The sequence below is a fragment of the Fukomys damarensis genome, unplaced genomic scaffold, assembly GCF_012274545.1.
Source record: "Fukomys damarensis isolate Sample0158 unplaced genomic scaffold, DMR_v1.0_HiC HiC_scaffold_9, whole genome shotgun sequence".
Taxonomy (NCBI): domain Eukaryota; kingdom Metazoa; phylum Chordata; class Mammalia; order Rodentia; family Bathyergidae; genus Fukomys; species Fukomys damarensis.
In genome coordinates, this window is record NW_022900921.1 from 2,651,730 (window position 1) to 2,673,645 (window position 21,916).

The 21,916-nt window shown below is 36.5% G+C and overlaps 1 protein-coding gene across 11 annotated transcripts in view; it reads right to left on the reverse strand.

The window, feature by feature from the left end:
• Positions 1 to 21,916, reverse strand: part of Rapgef6 (Rap guanine nucleotide exchange factor 6) — a 206,915-nt gene that overhangs the window by 37,430 nt on the left and 147,569 nt on the right. For 10 of the 11 annotated variants that reach the window (XM_033761547.1, XM_033761552.1, XM_033761549.1 and 7 more), the window contains 6 exons: positions 21,092 to 21,332; positions 19,877 to 20,260; positions 11,943 to 12,154; positions 6,611 to 6,734; positions 3,993 to 4,016; positions 493 to 713 (listed from right to left, as the gene is read on the reverse strand). In XM_033761547.1, coding sequence (XP_033617438.1) covers positions 493 to 713; positions 3,993 to 4,016; positions 6,611 to 6,734; positions 11,943 to 12,154; positions 19,877 to 20,260; positions 21,092 to 21,332 — 1,206 coding nt within the window. The remainder of the gene's footprint in view (positions 1 to 492; positions 714 to 3,992; positions 4,017 to 6,610; positions 6,735 to 11,942; positions 12,155 to 19,876; positions 20,261 to 21,091; positions 21,333 to 21,916) is intronic. The other variant, XM_033761546.1, reaches the window with a different exon arrangement.

Below are 21,916 nucleotides of genomic sequence, written 5' to 3' on the forward strand. Positions count from 1 at the left end.
TTTTTTTTTTTTTTTTTTTTTTGGTACCAGGGATTGAACTCAGGACCTTGCTCTTGCAAGGCAGGTGGTGGAACCAGTGAGCTAAATTCTTCAAATTTTTTTTTCTGAGACTGGGTCTTGCTTTGTAGTTCAGGTTGGCCTCACAGGCATGTGTCACCATAACCAGCTAAAGCTTCTTAAAGAACTATTTATCACTCTATTTTTTGCAGAGTAAACATCAGGGCTAGGTGGGATTCAGAATCTTAGAATCACACAATGGTTGGGGTATGTCAGTAATCTTTCTTTTTGAGACAGGGTCTCACTACGCGGTTCAGGCTGGCCTTGAACTATGCAGCTCAGACTGGCCTTGAACTTGTGGCATTCTTCTTGCTCTAGCCTCCTGAGGGCCCAGATTGTCAGTAATCTTTGTCAATAAAAGTTTAAGAATTTTATTGGGACTTCAGTGTAATTTCTTGTGTCGTTTCTGTCATGTACATGAAAACCTGTACTCACAAGTACCATAGGCAGGTTCCCACTGCAGCGACATGATCTGGAACTTCTCCTCGTCCGTCTCTATATCCAGACTGCACAGATACTGCTTCACCTTCCTCGCCATCTGAGCATCCTCATACAGCTTCTTGGCATTGAGCAGAGAGCTGCGACGTGCTCTTTTCTTGTGAGCGCCTCCCTGAATGTCCAACATGTTTGAATTTGTGCTGCCTTGACTCAATGACCTTAAGAAGATGGAAATCACAGTAAGCAGCTGTACACATGAGAACATGAGAGAATCAAGATTAAAAGATTTTGTTCTGTTAATGCTATTGCATGCTGATGTAAATGAGTTATAAGATGAAGAGCATTAATGCAAAGTCATTTGGCACTCATGACAATGTTCTGAATTAAGACCAATTTTGGCAAAATGCAGAATTAAAAAAAGAAAAAAGAGTATCAATTTCTCCCTGAGCAACACTTTCCAACACACCTGTGCTTGTGCCTATCTGACTCATGACACAATTGTGACAAGAAAAAGCATTCTCACACTCTGAAGATATGGCAGGAGCCAGGGCCAGTGAGACCTGCGCACATGGCTCTCCAGCAAGAAAGTCTCCGGTGCAGCCTCCTCCGTGCTGCTCTGGAAATGCTGCTGGCACCACCACTCACTGCTGCTCAGAGCTCACCCTGTGCATACTGACCAATTCTACCCGTCACTAAATTTTGTCCAAAATTCAAAGAGAACAACCAGTAACTATCAGTTGTGAACAACAGCCATAATACTCAATTCAACATAGAGCTCAGAAAAGCAGTAAAAAGTCACTCAACATTTCCATTCATATATGGAATGGCCAGGCATTATTTGGGTTCTAGAGATGGGGATCAAAGACTTTACTCTCCTAATGCCTGTGAATGTACTAGAGCTGCAGCTGCGTAGAACCACAATGTAAATGACTGCAGCTTCACCCAACTCTACCCTGTCAAGCCTCTTTGTACAATGACTACAACTAAATAAAACCAATGGAAAACAGTAACTGCAGTGCTTTTTCTAACAAGGCTAGCAGAGGTTCATAGAGATAATTTTTATTTCAAAGGCAACTGCCATTCCAAAATGAGTATTTATAGATTTTCTAAATTAGCCTCATATTTACATAAAAATATTTTAGACTACCATACAATAATTTGTTCCTAACTACACTTAGCTAGTTTTAAAAAGTCCTTGAATTGAATCCTAATGTTTTCAGTATAATTAAGGGAAATATGGAAGGAAAAAGTGCTGAGATATTTTCTTTTCCTGTCACATTTTAAGGTCTTTGAAGTAAGAGGTATATCTTACACTTGACTTGACAGCAACTTTCATTTGCTATTGGTTAGGCAGAAACTGATTTTGTCATTATTTACATTGCAGAAATCTCAAAACTTGCAGAATGGTTTCGAAGAAAATCCAATCACATTATAGATTTATCCTTTTAATCTTCAAGAAACAACTGTTATAAAGTGAACCTGACAACTTCAGTAACATTCCCAAAAAGTATGAAAAGGAGGCTACCTAGCTGGGCATGGTGGTACACACCTGTAATCACAGCACATGGGAAGGTGAGGGAGGAAGATCACTTCGAGTTCGAGAACAGCCTGGACTACAAAGTGAGACCTTGTCTCAAATACATTAAAAAAAAATGATTCCTCTATTGCTGAAGCCAGCACCAGAAGCCTCTAGTTCTCTATGGCTTATATGAAAATATGCATTAGCAATTCACTGGCTGGCACAGAAGGCAACACTATGTATGTTGGAGCACAATCTAATGGCTCTAAAAGTGACTCAGAAGATTCAGTCTGAATTAGAGAGAGCTAAACCAATTTACTTCGCTTATATTTTCATTTTTATGTATATGCAGACAAGGATATTATGTGGTAAAAATTCGCAGCTAAGTCTACAGACTTAGCTTTTGTAATAAGCAAATAGTAAAAATTTTCAGTGGTAACAGGAGACTACAGTGGTTTTTCTTGGTAGTATATAAAATAATGGTGCATCCAACAACTGATGATGTTGTGGATTCAGAGAAACAGAGTAAAATTAAATCTTAATATTTAGGAGCAAAATTTAATCCTAATGTTTAATTATTTCATCTGAGCTGATGTCCACAATAAAAAGAAACAAAAAGAGACTGCCAACAAATCCAGGATAGATAAAAATTCTACTACTGAAAACATACTAGATGGTATCTTCTAAACCATTTCCAAATTAGATATAAAATGAAGATACCTAATCAAGAATCATACAGTGCAAACCCCAAAGCTGAATAGTGAATGTTTTACAGAAGTTATTCAATCACCCCCCAAATCCAAATAGTTTTATTTACATTAATAACACCACGCATCAACTTCTATTTTCAGTTAGAAGAAACAAAATAGACCAAAACATTAATGTATGATACAGAAGGGGACATAAGAAACACAACACAGAACGGAGAAACAGAGTACAGTTAGGTTCACCAAGCTCTGACAGAGAGCAAGGCCACAAAAACAGGACTCAAGGAGGTGGCTCACAAAAACATTATTACATGTCACAAAAGCACCTAATTTCAAGGTTCACTAGTCTTAAAATAACAAAATTATTTTTTTAAGCAACTCCACCCCCAAAACCATCACTTTCTTCAACTAAAAATCAAAGACTAGATACAAGATATATAAGATTCCTAACATTCAGTGATTCTAAATAGACTTAACTACGTAGAAGCAGAGATCTGAGCCTACTTTAATAACAAGGTGCAAGTTTCTCATTCTATCAAAGTTTTATGGAAAGATACGTCTTTAAGTCAAGCTGGTAGAAATTTAAAATAAATTTCAATCAGTGCTGGAAGTCTTAGGCATTAGTGGATCCAAGAATTAAAATTATCTTCTAGCTCAATTTTATAGTACAGCTTGGATGCAAGCTGCCTCTTTAAAAAACAGATGGTAAATACAACTTTTATAAACATCTCTCATCCATTTTTACATATTTAAATAAATTTACTTTTATAAAATATGGCATTTGAATAAGATAAAGTGGAGTGGACCCGTGAATCACAGGGGTGAGGTTTAGGCCCACCACTAATGAGCTGTAAGACTTTGGCTGTAAGACTTCCCACCTTCCCCAGCTACACCACAGGAACAGCAGCACCTGTTGTTCACAGAGTGATAAAACAATTAAGAAAATTTATTCTGCGTGCTTAGAATGCGGTACAGCACACAGCAGGTATACAACAAATATTCACTACAATCAGCAGCATCATTATCTAACTGAATCTGCTAACTTTATATCTAAAAAGGGTTTACAGAACATCAATAGTGGAAGAGTTAAAAAAATAAAAACTAGTTCTATCACTACTCCACCTTGTTAGCAAAAGGCATTTGTCAGGAATGTAGGTTGACAGAGTTAATAGAATGCATGCTATTTTGTATGCGTGCATTAATGAGAAGGATGCAGTATGCATTAAAAGTTGCACAACCTTCACTCCAGTTGTGTTCATCTCTACACTTACCCCAGACTCCGCCACCTCTTCTTCCTGTAAGCAAGAGCCACAAACATTGAAGCATGTGTTTGAATAGGAAAGCACAGAAAAAAAAAGACAACAGTTGATAGTCAGAGAAACTGTGTGGACAGAATAGAACAGAAAAATTTTACCAGGAAAAAAAAAAGAGTAGCTTAACAGTAAAATGATTTTAATGGAATACAAGAGGGTAAGACAAGTTATGGTAAACCCTGAAGGAAAAAATCCCCCACCATATATACCTTATATTTGACAGTATGCTTTAATTAATTATACTTTTACTACCTTATTTAGAAGCTTATATTAATAAGGAGCTTAAAGAAAACCATAAAATTACTGTTAAGTTTTTAATTCAGTTTTTAGGGAAAAACCTTGACAGACTTTTTGAATATTTCTTTCGAAAAGATTTTTGAGCCACTTAAATAAAATTACAAGGAACATAAAGATATATAATTTAATTAAGTGTAAAATTTTCTGTGACAAATATTTTACAAGAAAGTTTTGTCAGCAAATCCAAATTAAAATGTAAGTAAAAATATATTATCATAATATATCTTTAAGCTACTGTTTAAATAGAGTTACTGTCTTTTAGCATGCTGTACTGTTAAAAGGGGTTCCTTTGCTCTTGTTAGGTTTAGCTACTCTAAGTAGACAAACTTTTGCTTAAAAATAGATATTCCATTTCATTATTGGCTGACAAAACTGATTCAAGAAAAATCCAGTCCAATCTAAAAGTAAGTGTTTATTTTCCCTTATACCTTTTCTGCTCAAGCCAAGCTATTCTTTTTTCTTTCAAGTACTCAGGACTTTGCGCTTGCAAGGCAGCCACAGCACCACTGAGCTGAATCCCCAGCCCTAACCCATGCTATTCTTTAGAAAGCAGCCAGGTCTGTCAGTTTCCACACCAGATTTCTTCCCTTCTTTCTTTGCCTTTTGAGGGGAGGAAGGTTAAGCTGTGGATTGAACCCAGGATCTCATGCAAGTATTCTACCAACTGAGCTAAATTCTCAGCCTGCTTTTAACTATTTTGCTTGACCTGGGAATGGTGATCTCATTCCTGTAATCCCAGCACTCTAAGAGAAACCAAGACAAAGGGATCAAAAGTTCATGCCCAGCCTGGACGATTTAGCAAGACACTGTCTCAAAATAAAAAATAAAAAAGGGCTGAGGTTGTAGTTGAGCGTGAAGGCCCAGTATAAGCACACACAAAGTTTTGATGCAGGGTCATGCTAAATTGCCCAAGATGCTTCAGTCTCCAGAATAGCTGGGATTACAGAAATACATCACCACATTCACATCTTTGCTCATTTCTGAAACAAAGCTGGCACTCCATGCATGTACATATAATGTGTTCATTCATATTTAATTATGTCTTCAGGGATGAAACTGATGACACATATAAGTAAATGGAGGTCTACATAAGACAAGAGAATGGCAAGGCCAATGTACAAGAACATGAAACAAAAACAAGGACAAAAACAAAAACAAACCCTCCTCCAGGTTTATTTTGGTCTTAACTGTTTTCTGCTTCCATACTGCATCTCAAGGGGCAGAAATGGAATGGGGAAGGAAGAGGGGATGATCTGGCACAGCCTTTCCTCCACTCTGAGGATCTCTCAACTATAGAAACCATTAGACTAACTACTTATATACACAAAGACTCCTAAATTGTGATGTAAACAAAAAGGTCTTGACACATTGGTTGTTTGGTTATAAAAATACTAACTGGTTTTAAAGTAACAAATGTTTAGTTTTCAGAGGCGAGTACATTTTTTTTAATCCACAAGAATTATGTCTGCTTCTGTTAATTATTTTGTTTTTAATGTCCTATACAGAAAAGTGCAAAAAAAAAAAAAAATCACACCATAAATTAAAATTGCAATGTCTACTTACATCCTGAAAAGTACAAAATGTGCCAAGTAGCTTAACAAAATATTTTTCATAAACTTCATACAGAAATTTGAGGAAACCTTTATGACTCTAGGGATTAATTTTAAAAAGCAGTCTTACAAGATCAGATTAATATAGTATACAAATATGTACCATTTTAAAGAAATATGGAGTATGAATGAAATTTATAGTTTCTAAATTCTGGTAAAGAGTTTACATATAAAAAATAGCATCATAATTTGAAGAAAAAGAACTGTTTTAGAAAAATGAAGTATGAATTTGATGGGAAAGAAACTACATGCAGACTAATAGTTCATAAATTAGAACAGATGAAACCATTTGTCCTCTCTGATTTCAATAAACCTTAACCATTTGTTGATATTTTAAAGAACAATACAGAACTACCTATGTACACAAAAAAAGTAAGCCACAAAGCAGGATTCAAATTTTAACAAACTCTACAGAAGTACTTTAGATTTCACCTTCTTCAAGCATAAAAGGAAGGCTAAAATCACTTACCTGTTATGGCACTGGTATAAGCCAGTGATGACAAACCTTTTAGAGCTTTCAAAAACAGCCCAATGTGGCACGTGTGCCAGAGGTTTGCCACCACAGTTACAGACTAATATATGAGGTCGATATGGGCAAAGCACTTATTTCAATACTGTGATGATTATTGTATCTCCCTGTAACACTTACACACTGTTGCTGTGTCATACCTTTGTCGGAACATCATGGCTGGATCCATGTTAGCAGAAGTCATTCGAACAACTTGACGGATTTCCTTAGAAATCATTCTTAGCTTCTCAAAGTTTACTAAACCATCTACTTTGGAGTCATTTCCTATAAGACAAAAGTAATTTTTTAACTTTCAAAATTAAAATATCTTGAAGTATCAGAATTCAAGCTGTTACTCTTGAATAGTACAAGAAAGAGCCTTTTTTAGTGATCCCAGGGAATGACGTACTCACTCAGTTCCAAGGGCATTTTGTCTTACCAGCCTTCTACATCCTTAAGTATCCTTCCTGCTTTTCATTGTAGCACACTTTATTATGGTATCTATATATTTTTGTACATAATAATATCTAATATCAAGATTATGTGACACAGACAAAGAACTGGGAGAAATTATGTTCCATATGGGAATGATGATTATGAGTGATTAGAAGTGATATACTGTGCATGTCTAAAATCACTTTCCTTACTTTTTGAGTACAAAATGTACTGTCACTCAAATCTATCTCTACATGCTCAGCCTACTCATTAGCAGGTACCCATATTTATTCTTTCTTAAAAAATTAATTTTATTGGTACATTTTAGGTATACAATATAATGACATTCATCATTATAAATGTGTACCTTTACATAATCCAGCTTGGGGGCCGGGGATTTAGCTCAGTGGTTCTACTGCCTGCCTCGCAAACGTAAGGTCCAGAGTTCAATCCCTGGTACCCCAAAAAACAAAACAAAACATAATCCATCTTGGTTCTTATTTTTTCCCCATTCCCCTACTCTCCCTTCAACCCCTCCACTCCTATCTACAAAGATTGTGTTTCTATTTTTTCCTTTTATTAAATATATTTCCTTCTTTTCCCCAACCCTCCCACATCCCCTTTGACCTTTTCTTCCTAGTTCACACTATCTATTACACCTTTTAGTCCTTATTTACACTTTCAGTTTCTCACACTACAGAAACAATTCGGTATTTACACATGTCCCATTTATTTCACCTAAGAATATGGCCTCGATGTGCATCCACTTAGCTAAATCCCTCGCCCTTCAGTGTTGTTTCATTTGCATCTCTCAAATTAATTTTTTTAGACAGGGTCTCACTATGTAGCCCTGACCTTGAACTCACGGCAATCCACCTGCCTTGGTCTTCCAGGTGCTGGGACTACAGGTGTGCGCCACCACACCCAGCGGTCCATTTGCTCTTTTGAACAGCAAGGGTACAGCACTGCAAAACAGACTTTAGCCAGAGGTCCTATGGTCAATTATGAATTTAATTATTATGTAATGCAGTCTGCAAGTTTTCTTTGGCGTGTACTATTTTAAAAATTGTTAAATGAATTATAATCATATAAATAGCTCAAAGGGCAATGGGATGTGAGACTAAAACATACTGAATTTGTCTTTCAAACGACAAAAATTAGTTAAAGCTAAGAGGTGGCTGCTTCGTAAGAGTACATACCTTCTTCTAGTCTGGCATTTGCCATTCCTCACCAAAAATTTGAATTTATGAACACAATTCAGAAATTTCCCCATTCATAAGTTCCATTATTTTTATTCTGTTGAATAGTTCTCTGAGGGAAGATTCATGCAACTTCCCAAATGGTTTATCTGCCTGTCCATAGCAATGTTTTTTCACACCTGGCTTTTTTATTTTGGGTTTTTTTTTTCTTTTTTGAGAAAAGATCTTGCTATGTACTTCACACTAGCCTTGAACTCACTATGTACTCCAGTCTGGCCATGAAGCTGCAGTTATCCCTTAAGGATAGCCCCAAATTTGTAGTGATTCTCTTGTCTCAGTCTCCTGAGTGCTGAGATTACTGGTATGTGCCACCACGATCAGCTTTACATCTGACTTTAACAGTGTAACCCCATTTTCCTCCCATGGGAAGCCCTGAGGGCCACTATGGAATTCCAAGGCTTTGAAGCCAAGTTTGAGAACCTTGGGAAGCTGGAAGAATGGTAGTTTTTTTCCTATGAGCAAACAAAAAATATATATTACACAAAAGAATTGTTCAGTTCTCAACCTGAGTTGGAAACAATCTTCAAAAACATTGTAAGACATATAAATATGTTTTGCGGGACCATGTCAGAAAAATATATTGGAAGATGGTAACATTTCTATATCAAAAAGAATGGCTATGAAAGAGGAGAGAGTAAGATTAGATAATTAGGACAACCTTTGAGAAGAACAGTTAGAAGAGATGGACATAAACATCAAAGTTGGACGTGAGGGATCAAAGAGCTAACAAGGAAGTGAAGATTTGTGGTTGAATACAGAAGACAGGCTTGGCATTTTCCAGTGTTTACCCCTAGGCACATTTGCTGAATTCAGAAAAGAGGGATGATGAGCTGAAAAACTGAGCAGAACCACCCTGCTTCTGAGGCAAGACAAGTCCAACTAAACCTCCAAGGCTTTGGGTTGGAACTCCAAAGTACTACATGAAGACTGGGGTACATCTGATGTTAAGTTATCTCAAAATATGAAAATGGGTGAAAGGGATTGTGGATTGTTAGTACCCTCAGCTAAGTAAAGCTTAATCCCTCTCGGAAGAAAAGAACATCACTCAAGACTACAGATTTCTATTGCTAATTTTTATACACAACATCCATTACACAGTCAAAAAGAAAACAAGGCACGTCAGGAGAAAAGATTAACACAAATGAAATACAAAAGAAAAAAAGGACACAACAGAAAAAGAGCCACAACAGATTCATATTATTAAGTGGTCAGAGACAAGAGTTAAAAGTAACTATGCTAAATACATTCAAAGATATAAAAACTACAGTGAGAACTCTGGCAAAGAACAATGAACTTAAAACAAAATTGTTAAACTTTAAAAGGGTACCCCAGACTGGATGTGAGTGCTGCCTACCTGCCAGCTCTGAGATGCCCCTCTGCCAAGCCACTATTCCTTGGATCCAGCCAATTATGAATTGAAACTTTTACAAACTGTGAGCCAAATAAACCTTTCTGCCTTTAAAATTGGGCGTCGGGTATCTTGTCTCAGCAAAGAGAAAAAACCAAGACAAGGTACAAGGATCAAATCTAATGAAGGTGAGATCAGAGTCCCTTTTGGAGAGGTCACAGGCGAGTCAATAACAAGACAGCACTACTGGAAAATTTCAAACACAGAGGAAAGCCATACATTTCAAGATGTCTATAGGAGTAGGCAAAGACTACACAAAGCCCAGACCACATGGGAAAGACTACAATCAACATCGGGGACCCTACTAAAAAGCTTTTGCACAGCAAGAGAAACCACCAACAGAGTGAAGAGAAAGCACAAAGCGGGAAAAAATTTTTACCATACTACTATCTAGAATAAAGGAAAAAACAAAACAAAACAAAAAACCAGACTTCCCCGCAATTTAAAGACCCAATGCAAAAATAGGTATCTGAAATAAGATGCTTCTCAAATGAAGAATTAGAAACAGCAAATAAATATAAAAAAGTTCAACATTAACAGTCATTTGTGAAAGAAAAATTAAAACAATGGTGAGGTTCCATCTCACCCCAGAAAGAATGGCTGCTATCAAGAAATCAACCAATAACAAAGGCTGGTGGGGCTGCTGGGAAAAAGGAACCCCTCTTCTCTGTTGGTGGGAGTGCAGACTAGTGTAACCACTGTGGAAATCAGTGTGGAGATTCCTCAAAAAATTCAAACTAGAGGTACCATTTGACCCAGCTATACTTCCTCTGGTATCTTCCTGAAAGAATTAAAAGCATCATACCATAGCAATATATACATATCCATGTTTATAGCGGCACAGTTTGCTAAGGATCTTGGGAACAGCCCATCGACTAAAGAGTGGATAAAGACATGGGTTTTTTATACAATGGAGTACTACTCTGCCATAAAGAAGGATGAGTTTCAGTCATTTATAGCTCAATGGATGCACTTGAGACTGTACTCTCCAGACAGATAAACTGGACACACACATTTAAATACTGCATTGTGCTTGCTTCGGGAGCACATATACTAAATACTGCATTTTTCTCTGGGGTGGGAAACCTGAAAGTGGAAATAAGGACCGAAATGTATAATGGATACTGGGAAATGGGAAAGTGTTCAAATGAGAAGAGGAGCAAAGGAAAAGTCAAGGGGAAAAAAAGGTGAAAATAGAAGGGAAAAAATGGAAACAAAATTTCTGTACGGGGGGGATGAAATATAATAAAATTTATTTAAAAAAAAAAGAAAATGAAGTAAAACTACACTCAAAAACATGGGAGAGGGCTGGGAATTGAGCTCAGTAGTTCTGCTGCCTGCTTCACAAGCACAAGGTCCCAAGTTTGGTCCCCGGTGCCTCCCCAAAAAAGGAAGAACCTCATAAATTCAATTTGATCAATGTAAGTCAGAAACCAAAACAAACCATACAAAATACATACATCATGTGATTATACCTGTCTAAAATTCAAGAACAGTTAAAACTAAACTACAGCATTCAAAGTCAAGATAGTAATTACATTAAGAAACAGGGGCCCTGTTTTTTCTATCAAAAGATATAAACAAGAGTTCTTCCATTTTAGATTGTAGCCCACCCTAAGCAGTGCTACCCTTTACAGTCAAACTTATGGAAAAACACCTACATTCTGGGAACACAGCTGCAGACCAAGGACAGGGGATCAACAGCCAAGGACTTGGCTCCCCACACCCTTTTCCTACTCAGCAATCCTTCAGACCCTTCCCTTGCCTCTTAAAAGAGCCAATGGGGATAGACTGTGAAACTTCAACCCAGCCAACGAGGAAAAAAGTCAGCTCCTTACCATACTTTAAGGCTTAAGCCCCTCCCATCGGAGGCACTCTCACCCTTTTCTGTAAAAGTAAGCTTTAAACTTCCCCTTGTGGAGTGTTATTGCTTGCTGAGTGCATTCTTTCTGGCACTGACAATGTGAGTCTGGGGGCTCATTTCTAACATTACCTTCCGGGCAGAGGATGAGGGTAGTAATTGGGAAGGGGTATGAGCAGGGTTTCTGGGATTTTCATCATGTTTTGTTTTTGAGTGTGGGTCATAAAAATATCTGCTTTGTCAAATTTCATTAGTTATAGTCTCGGGGGCTTTTCTGTACACGTACGGAGTAATTATTTAAAAATTTGGAAGGAAATAATTACAGTCTGATCTTAAGAATGTCAAGGTTAAATTTGGAATGCATGAAAAGTTCAGTTTGTTTCTGTAAACAATGTAGTTTTTAGGTAACTTAACAAAGCCGCTGCATTTAACTGTGTTAAGCTTTCGTGAAATAATCAATAGGGTGGAATATATAACGAATCACAACGCTGCAGAACTGGCTGATGCTACACATGCTTATTTTCAAATACCTTCATGAAGAAATGTCATGTCCTTCTTGACAACTGGGAAGAGTGGAATAATTGGAGGCTGCATGCTTTGACTACTAAGAATATTTCTATATTTTGCCATGTTTCTAGATGGATCAAAAAGGTCTTGCAGATCTTGGAGATGTTTCTCATATTTGCTTGGTAACTTTTCCCAGGTACCTCTGAGTCGGGCTACAGGTGCCAGGTTCAAGCCACTGCCAAAGACGAGAATAAAAACATTACAAAGGGACCTGGGGAAGAAAGTGGACTCAAGTCAACAGTGCATACACTAATTTCTCTAATAATGCTAAAAAAGAGCAGGGATGTATTTTAACAGGTTCAATAAACACAGAACTATAAAAAAATACATAAAAGGAACTCTTGTAAGATTAAAACAAGGAGAACCCGTTTCAAAGAAACTACATTACTTTTATTCAGCTATGTATCTATGTAGCCCTTTATTTTATAGTTTGCATGTGACGCACGGAATGATTCTAGAAAATACACATGTAACTGGGCTGGGGATGTAGCTCAACAATGCCATGCCTTCCTGGCAACCTCAAGATCTTGAGTTAAATTCCCATTACCAGGGGAAAAAATATATAAATGTAACTAAAAAAAACTTTCAAGCATGAAAATATTTGTTTTACTTAGAAGTGACTTTAGAGGACTGGGGATTTAGCTCAGTGGTTCCACCGCCTGCCTCGCAAGCACAAGGACTCGAGTTCAATCTCCCGTACCAAAAGAAAGAAAGAAAGAAAAAAAAGAAGTAACTTTACAGAAACAGTATCTATTCAAAGGCGGTTTATTAATGACAATTGTTAATAACAGACATTTTTCTCTGAGATTTTGCCCATTTATATCCCCGATTTCAAAACTACTATACCCCAATGTTCTAATGTTGTCCCCTAAGCCTCAAGATATTCAATGTCTCTTTTTCATGGGGCTTTAGACAAGCTCAGATATTCACTAACTGGAAACAATAATTTGTGACAATTAGGCTTCAATTATTCCCGGTTCCTTTACTTCTATACTACCATCCAAAGTTGCCAATTGAGTTGTATGTGCATATGCAAAATATCCCTTCATTTTGAGTTAATCCTTCTTTGCTTTCAATCATCTTTTATCCACACCACAATATTTAAAATATGGTCTTGATTTCTGATGTAAAGATGTGGAGTTAAGATACTTTTGGTTCCCTTTGCTTCTCAGAAACCACCTGTGAGGGCTGGGGATTTAGTTCAGTGACACTGTACCTGCCTCAAAAGTGCAAGGTCCTGAGTCTGATCCCTGGTGGAACAAAACAAAAACCACCTGTGGACTACTGCTTTTGCCTATATCAAAGCCAGGGCCTCAGAGAACACTTTCGGACCCAAATCCGCTCTCAATGAGTCACACATAACATGTCACAGTTACCATAGGCCACAGTTATCTAAGAACAACTTAACACACTTAACCATGCATGTGCAACAGGGTCAAGGTTGTGCAGTTGTGTTCAGTCTCTTCACATCTCAGTCCACTGATAAAGACACTGTAACTCCTGTGAAGTAGAGAACACTGCAACCTTTTAGTAGCTGTGCTGCTGTTTTTGCTGAAATAAAGACACGAAGCACTTGAGCTCTGGAACTGCAGTTCCAGCTCTGCTCTGATGCTGCCCTGATGCTGATAACTGTTTCCATGTGTGTTGTTATTAGAAAATTAAGTAACTCACTAATCACTACATGGATTAAACAAACCCCTCTCCAGGTGTCTCAGAGGGAGACCCCACCTCAGCCCTCCAATTGTCATAGTCTGGCAGGATGCCCCCCCCCACCCCGCAAAAAAACTACAAGGAGTATTAGTAACAGAAATGCAGATTCTATCTCCATTGAAACAACAACAACAAAAGTCTAAAAACATTAGGACAGTTAAAAACAGTCAACTTTAAATAGGAGTATAGGAAGATGCTGAAAAGTTATGCCCCCAGGTAAAGCTTTCTATGAATACTGGCCAAACAGTTCTCAAAGCAGGTCACTGCCCTGAGGGCGAAAACATCAATTCCTTTTATGGAACTCAACAGTTCACAAGTTCACAGGGTGACCTGGACTGGGTAGGACTGGATAATTTCTTTACCAAGGACTTAGGGAAAGTGAGACTGAACCAGTACACACAGAGTTACAACTCTGGTAGGAAGCTGTTTAGCAGTGGCATTGTTACAGACAGCTAAGCTAGCAGAAATATTGTAGGCACTCAGAGAGGGTTGGGCCCTTAAGAAAGTCGATGGAGAGGATGAGAACACATCCAGGCTGTGTCTGGATGCACATCTGAAAATTAAAGTCACAACGGCCAGATCTGCATACTTTTCTGAGGGATGAACAGAAGCTTGAGGTTACTGGTGCCAACCTTTTGGGATTCCCCCGCCACAAGACAGAGTCAGGCATCTCATTGGGAATGGGCCATCCTCCTCCACTCACTAAGACTACAGATTACTAACCAGGTAATGATGTCATCCATATACCTGTTACTATTGGATCAATAGCAACAAAGCAACTATACTTATAAACTTATTGGTTGATTATTAGTTTTTATCCATGAAGTACCCACCCCTCGTGACTTTGCTCTGTAAAACTTCCTTTGAAAAGAGGGCTCCTTGTCAATCCATTCAGGACCTGCCCTTTCTCTCAGGAGCTATTCTTATTCCACATTCCTATTCTCCAAAAAATTTTCCTATTCTTTTTTTTTCTCTTATCTTAACCTTCTTTTTTGTTCTTTAACCTCCACTGTTAACTAGGCGTATCTGACATGTTGTGAGTTACATGTATTTCTCATATCATTTCTATTTCATTAGGACAGAAGGGAGAAAATGAGTAAGCAGCCCTGAAGCTGCCAACTTTTATTTCCTGTGAAAAACTAAAGGGTAAAACAATCACATTCAGGGCCAATTCCTGGTAGCTGGGAATTCTGCCCTCACTCCTCTCTCACTGAACCTCTTACAAATGGAACACAAGAAATCCCTCACCATTTAAAAGGAAGAAACAGCATTGATAACACAGAGATAACAAGGAAAACAAAGAGAATGAAGTAGAAAAATGCTGTCGACAATAAAAATTAAAACTGGTACTAACCAATGACCTGCTATGATTTTAAAGAAACTGATAAAATTAATGAAGTTTAATGCAAAGATACAAGAGCTTAGGAAAAACACGTTAAAATTTTTGCTGAAAATTAACTAGTAGAGCTCAGGAAAGACACAGAAGAAAAAAAAATAAAACCAAAAGAGAAAGGAAGGAAACACTTGAAACTTACATAAAAAAAAAAAAGTCACTGCTAAAACAATGTAAATGACATGGAGGAAAGAATAAAGATAATCGGTGGAAATGGATACAGTTACAAGAGACTGAAGAGAAAATGGTAAGATATCCTTAGGCAGGTGGTTGGACACTAGCAGGCTTAAGGAACACTAGTGAAGGTCCAAAATAGCACAGTTTGCCAGTGACAGATAAATGAGACCTTAATGTGTAATTATTTGTTAGGCGTAAGATCCAAAGTGATCTAGCAGAGCACAATCACATTTTAAGGTTACACATGTGCACATTACATTCCTTCTGAAATTTGGCCACCTGACCATCTATTTCCAAAACAAGTATACAGCGTTCCTGGATGCCATGATCTATGCCCAATGATACCAGAAAGCAGAACATTCTTTAAAGACTCTCCCTCCTTGGGCTGAGACCCATTTTAATTTCCTTCATAAACTTGTTAAGGTTAAAGTCCTGGAGAGAACACTGACCATCTGAAAAAAATAGGAAGACATTTTGAGATACTAACATTCCATAGTAACTTCTAAGAAAAATGTTGATAAACATAACCACTATAGTTCCTTGAACCCCAGGAGTAACTCTTGTGCATATAGAATGCCATCTAACTCATACTCAGTGGAGCTATCTTTGTGACACTGCCCACCATCTTGCTTGAAGGCATAACTTTCTCTATACCTGTTTTATAATGAACTCTATGTCTACACCTGGTCACCTACGTGTCTTGACTGAAATCTTTCATCAAAAGCAAAAAGAACCAACAAATAAGAAGTGAGGAGCCAGTTCCTCAAAGTGTCAGGAACCAGCCTCCTGGTGATAGATATGTATCTTCCTAAAGAAGAAAATAAAAATAATGAAACAAAAAATATTCAGAGGTACAACTAGGAAAACCTTCTAGAAGTAAAGGGAAGACCTGAAACAACAGACTGAAAAGGCACCATAGTCTTGGAAAATGTCACATAGAACTAAAAGGAGAAAGAGCAGGAAGAAGAAAAGAAACATCTATATAAAGGTAAATGAGAATCTGTGAATGTAGCAAGGAAGAGAAATTCCAGCAAACCCCAGGAACTTAACATAGCCAAACAAAATGTTAGTTGAAAAGCCACTCTCTGTTAAGTCCCCAAGAAATGTGTGAAGACTTTTATAGCTAGAAAAACTGTCATTCAAGTAAAAAGCAACAGAAAGATACTTTGGATATACTCAGAAAATGTAATTTCCTCCATACCTTCCTTCTTCAATTAACGACCAGAAAACAAACTTCAAAAAAGAGATGACTGGAGAAATTACGACAACAACAAAACAAAACAAAACAAAGGCTGAGGAATATCTTAAGGCTATTTAAAACAAGGAGTGGTGGTTTTTGGGAGACAAATACACAAGAATAAGAATGAAGGAAAAAATGTAGATAAAAAGAAAATTAAAAGAACAGGTTAATTTGCTCAATTCTAACTGAAGACTAAAACTCAGATAAAAACATAATATATTAGGGTTACCAAATGCCATATTAGGCCCACTGTCTATTTTCATAAATAAAATCATTAGAACACAGTCTTCTTCATTTACTGTTTAGGGCTGCTTTTATGATACAGTGGCAGGTGTCAGCAGTTTCTTAAGAGAGACTATATATCCCAGAGAATCTAAACTATTTCCACTGCAAAAAAGTATGCTACCTCCATTTTAGGTAACTTTGAAATTGAAAGACATAAATCTCTAAAAGAAGACAGATTGTTATAGAGCACCAGGTTCAGACAGTGACACAGGTAAATTCCTTTCAATTCTCAAACCAAGTAATTACCATCAATGCTATTTAAATAGCTACAGAGCATAAAAAAGAAATGAAAGTTTATTAATATTATCAAGCCATCATAGCAGCAAACCACACAAACCAAAAAAGGACATCACCATAAAATTTACCTGGTTATATGGAGCTCATGTCAGACTAGCAGGGTAATTTATTTTCAGGGCACTATTAATTTACCATACTAATAGTAAAAAGAAAAAATTATGATTACTTTAAATATTAAACCATCACATAATTCAACACTCATTCCTAAATTTTTAGAAAATCAATAAAAGAACTAAAAGTGCAATATATTTCTGAACTCAAAGCCCCCATAATATTTAATGAAGAGATGCTAGAAATGCTCTTACAAAGAGCTATTAATTATGCACAGAGGTTTATAATTACAAACATTTAATGTGAAGGTACTAGCAGACAGAGATAGATAAGTTAAAAGTTATTATTCCTTGGACCAGGAATTTGGCTCAGTAGTTCCGCCACCTGTCTTGCAAGCACAACGTCCTGAGTTCGGCTCCCGGTAAAAAAAAGAAGTTATTATCACTGATAAGAAAATTAGACTGAGTAATTCAAACTCTCCCAAAGAAAGATAAATGGAATAAAGAAATCAAGTTATCAATATTTGAAAGAAATAAAGTTAAGATTGTGTAACTCAAAGTCCCAAAAACATTAACTGAAAAATTAATAGAAACAAGAATGCAGTAAGATGCCCCTGCACAAAACTGGCACTCATGAGCACTATAATATTTAGGTATAAGCAAAAACCAGTTAGAAAAATATAAGGACTCCACTAATAATAGCAATAAATGATAATAAACATTCAAAAATGTTCAAGATTTATAACAAAGCACAAACTCCGCAGAAGAAATGAGGAAATTAGAACAAATGGCATGTTCTTGGATGAAGCATTCACTGTTACAAAGATATCAAATGTCTGTTAAATTAACTTAATGTGATCATTATGAAAACATCCACAAAATTTCTAAAAGATCTAAATTAACTGACCCTAAAGTCACATAAAACATATCAGAAATTGAAAGAGTAAAAGTGAAGAGGTCTGCCTACCTCTACCAGATCTTCAAATCTATCTACCAATCAAAACAGTAATGAATAGACAAAACAGTGGAATAGAGCTAGAAATAGAACTAAAATATGTACAAGATTTTAGTATTCAATAGATAACAGTTTTTAGGAGAAAAGAATAAAGTTGGATAAATAAGAAGCCATGTGGAACAAAGTAAGATGTGTTCCTCTACTGCTTACAACAAAAATGGAATTCAAGATTAATGAAAACGTAATTTAAGTCAAACTACTATAAAGTGCTAGAGCCTTTGATAGATATTCACTCACTGAAACAACCTCATGAGATAAGAACTACCGGGATTCCCCATTTTAGAACGGGTAAGCTCAGTTTTACTAGCAAGTGACAAGACTGGATTCAAACCAAGGGGGTTCTTTGTTCTTAACCACAAGATAGAGACTATTTTAAAGAGAGAAAAAAATGATAAATTTATAAGACTTTGTAAAAATACAGTTTCAGTAATGGCAAAAGCAAACACTATATATACACTTTCAAAAAGCTAAGGGACAAAAATTTAGAAATAGTTACAAATAATATATACGCTATAGTACAAAAGGAATATTTTATGGTTATTTAAAAAATCAGACAGGTTTATAGGTACTAGTGTAGATAGTACTCTCCAAGATAAATCAAACAAAATAAACCAAGGTGGGAGAGAAATGTGGGTGAAATGGGTACTGAGTGGAAGAGAGAGCAACTTTTACACTGCAATTTTTTACTCTGCAGTACTTTGGATTTTTTTCCATGTATATTAATCTTTATTTAAAAAGCTAGAATTATTTTTTACTACAAAACAATGCTATTTACTTCCCTTGAGTTCAATCCCCAGTGATGGGAATTAAAAAATCCACTTTTATTTTACTTGAGCAGTAAGAACAAATTATTATAAGTTCTGTGGGTGGTGTGAAAAGGTGGCATTAAGTGTAGGTGACACTGGGTAAGGTGGAATTATTCTGCTATACATAAAAACATGGACTTTTAAATGGATTGAACTGGAATTCTCTTTGCTTTAAAATCAGACTTGCTTTAAGAGGGATCCTTTTATTGATCTACTACATATGTTGGATGAAAGTGAGAAAATAAGTTACCTACAACTGTCTGTCTTTTCATAATAAGCAGGCAGAAAGTAGGAGGGAGAGCTCATCACATCTATGAGTGCTGGACATGTTCACAGCACAGGAGCTTCATAACGCTAATGGCCTCAATTGCCTGAGTGACGAGAAATCCACACACCTCACACAGTGCCTGGCAAAAAGGAGTAACTCACCCAACAGTTGCTGTTACTATTGTCATTTGAAAATAAGCAATTTTAGGTCAGAGCATCAATACTGTGATCTTTTTGTTTTGTTTTAGACAGGGTCTTACTATGTCATTCAGGCTTAGGTTATAGGCATGCCCCATCACACCCAGCTTCACACTGTGATTTTTCAGGGAAGAAAGAGGCAGTGAGGCACAGCGCATGTTTACCATGTCTGACAACAAAGAGCATATATCCAAAAAGGGTAGGAACACTTAAACAGGGAAAGAAAATGAGAAAGCAATCACTCATATTCATTTAAGAAAAGGGACAGAAAGATGAAACAAAAACACAAAGACAATACCACCAAGATATAAAGCACATTAAATCTAACGATACTTCAATAAAGGCTTATTGATGGAACTTTTCTCTTTCTATGTACTTAGTACTAACTAGAAAACTAGCTTCAAGCTTAGTATCATAAAACACCCACAAAGATATGTGCACCTATTTGTAAAAACTTACCTTATAATTGCGAACATGGAATTGAAATTCTTACATTCTCGACAATGAAGTGCAATCTTAATAAAATGTTTAATAATTTTCATTCGTTTGAGCTGATTTGATTCTGTTAAAATCTCTGAGGCAACCCAGAATGTCTCTTGGTTTACAATGTCCTCAAATTCCTTCAAGTGAGTATTTCCGGTTTTGGAGTCCAACTTAAAAATGTCATCGATGTATTCAGTGGGCTCAATATTACGAAATAAGTCAAAGTCCCTCATTGACAACTGCGTGGCCAGCTCGATGGTACTGAGCTGCAGCATGGACAGCTGGCTTTCCTTAACCAGTTCCTGAGCATCTTCATCTGAGCATAAGGTTTCTGTTTCCATGTTATTTTTTAAATAGTACCTAAAAGGAAAAAAGTTTTTTTTTCATAAATCTGATTGTAAATGTGGTGTCATTCATAAGAACACTTTCCCACTTTATTATTGTTCTCAAAAATATCACTTTACTGGGCTGGGGATTTAGCCCAGTGGTGCTGCCACCTGCCTCACAAGCACAAGGTCCTGAGTTTGATCCCGGCACCAAAAACAAACAAATAAATGGCGTGCGTGCGTGCGTGTGTGTGTGCGTGTGTGTGTGCGCGCGCGCAAGTGCGCACGCGCATATATATATGAACACACCTATAATCTCATCTACTTGGAAAAGTAAAACTAATTTAAAAACTATTTGTGAAAATGACAGTTTCTTTTGCCCACAGTATAGTCATAAAATTTTGTTTGAGAGAGGGTCTTGCTATGTAGCTTGGGATGGCTTTGAATTTGTGGTGATCCTCCTGCCTCCTGAGTGCTAGGATTACAGACATGCTCTATACACCCAGCATAAACAAATTTCTAAATTAATACATATACATATTCACATATATATATAAAGATTGCTATTGATGAGTTCCCTCCTCTGCAAAAAACAGACTGGAGTACATTAGTAGTTCTACGACTTTATTTTAGCATGATCACTTACACATTTTGGCAAGCTGGACACTCAGTCTAGTGTAGCCCTTAAGAAAACCCTACAATTCTATTTATATAATTAGGTGCAAAGAAAAGTTTGGGAAACAGAATCCCTACTTTAATTTGGAAAGAACTCATTTGCAATCAACATGATGATGTTTCTACTTAAAATACCTGTCTTTGAAAAGCACATCCAGTGATAAGCACATTCACTAATAAGCATATTCACCTTCCATTGAGTTGAATTCTGTCAGCTAATTTGGAGAACTGGTCTGGAAGTCTTCTCTGCTTTATTACACCCTCAGGAGTAACAGAAACTTCACAGAGAGAGTAGGTGTCAGATGCACCAGTCAAACCGAACTCATGGACAGCGTGACAAACTACTTCTTTGGCTGTAGTGTCTTTACTGATGATAATGTAGCAACTTTGTTGATCAGCTTTGAAAACTCTTATAACTTGATCAGGAATATCTATAGAAATACAAAATGTGCCTTATTATATTAAAAAATTACTTTAAAAAACTTCAAAAGGCAATGTGGAATACAGTGATCCCTCTAAAACGCTGACACTTCTGTTTCAGGCAGGAGATTAACAGAAAAAACTGTTGCATTTATTGAGAAAAATGTACTTTTTAGGTGACAAAATACTAATACATATTCACAAAGATAAAATTGGAAAAAAACCAATATTATCATGATTTAAAAGCCACAATTTTTCTCATTATAAATATTATTCTGTAAAATTATTTTTAAATAGAAGCATAGTATTCCGTCACATGTATTTCATGTATTTCAACTATTGAAACCCCTAATGATAGGCATTTAGATTGCTTACCATTTTCAATTATGATAAATTACATTAGATACAGACACCCACCCCACACAAAGTAGATAATTCTTTACAGGCAATGTTTTTTTCCTCAGTCAAAATATTCAAAAAGAATTGCTGAGTTAGAAGACGTGTATCTTCAAACATTTTGAAACATATTGCCAAAATGCTCTAAACAAAGATAATTATAATTGTACAGTGTAATTATAGTATATATATTATATAT